The following is a 786-nucleotide window of genomic DNA, read 5'->3' on the forward strand; positions in this document are numbered from 1 at the left end:
GTCCTGGCCGGAGGCCGCGTATGGGGGGAGGCTGCGGCCCGGCGTCATGGGCGGCGTGGGGTTCCCAGCCAGCGGCGAGCTGGAGTAGCCCGGCAGCGCCCGGCCCGGCTTGCCGAGGCACGTGCAGCCTCAGCGTCTGCACCACCCGCACCATCCGCACCACCCGCCACGCCCAGCCAAACTCACCCCACTGACAGCTGCCTGGCTGTAGGTGCTGAAGCTGGTGTTCTGCCCGTTGAACTGCTCAGCTGGCTGTGGGAGGAGGGTCCTGAGTGTTGGCACCAGGGGATGGCAGAATCCCCAGCCCCCTGCCCACTGTACCCTCTTCGGTACCTTGTAATAGGGTCCAGTGTTGCCTGAGGCAGAGAGGTACTGACCCATGGCCTGCTGCAGCCTGTGACCAGGGTAAGAAGGGGACGGAGCGGAAGGCTGGGGGGCACTGGCAGTGTACTGGGCACCAGCTGCAGCATACTGCCCACCCTGAAGGTACTGCTGTGCCGGGTATCCCTGTGGGGCCAGGAGTGTCAGTACTGACAGGTGGAGGATGGGCCCAGCCCACTGCAGCCCCCCCCGCGGCTCACCTCACTGGAGTACGCACGCTTCAGGCTCTGGCGAGGGAGCTGCTGGCTAAGGGGGGGGCCGGGGTAGGTGTGCTGGGGCACCCGCTGCCCACCATACAGGTGGCTGGTGCCAGGGGCCCGCACAGGACTCATGCTCATAGGGGAGACACTGGAGGGAGCCATGACACCCGCCATGCCAGCGGGGCTCATGGCGGAGGGGCCGCCG

The 786-nt window shown here is 67.9% G+C and overlaps 1 protein-coding gene across 1 annotated transcript in view; it reads right to left on the reverse strand.

Moving 5' to 3' along the window:
- The window catches only part of ZMIZ2 (zinc finger, MIZ-type containing 2), a 10,085-nt gene extending 9,315 nt beyond the window's left edge, over nt 1-770 (reverse strand). The window contains exons 1-3 of the mRNA XM_010001144.1: nt 582-770; nt 334-507; nt 187-252 (exon numbers count right to left, since the gene is read on the reverse strand). Of these exons, the coding sequence (XP_009999446.1) occupies nt 187-252; nt 334-507; nt 582-770 (429 nt within the window). The remainder of the gene's footprint in view (nt 1-186; nt 253-333; nt 508-581) is intronic.
- Nucleotides 771-786: the final 16 nt, after the last annotated feature.

This window comes from Chaetura pelagica, unplaced genomic scaffold, assembly GCF_000747805.2.
Source record: "Chaetura pelagica isolate M959 unplaced genomic scaffold, ChaPel_1.0 scaffold290, whole genome shotgun sequence".
NCBI classification, from domain to species: Eukaryota; Metazoa; Chordata; class Aves; order Apodiformes; family Apodidae; genus Chaetura; species Chaetura pelagica.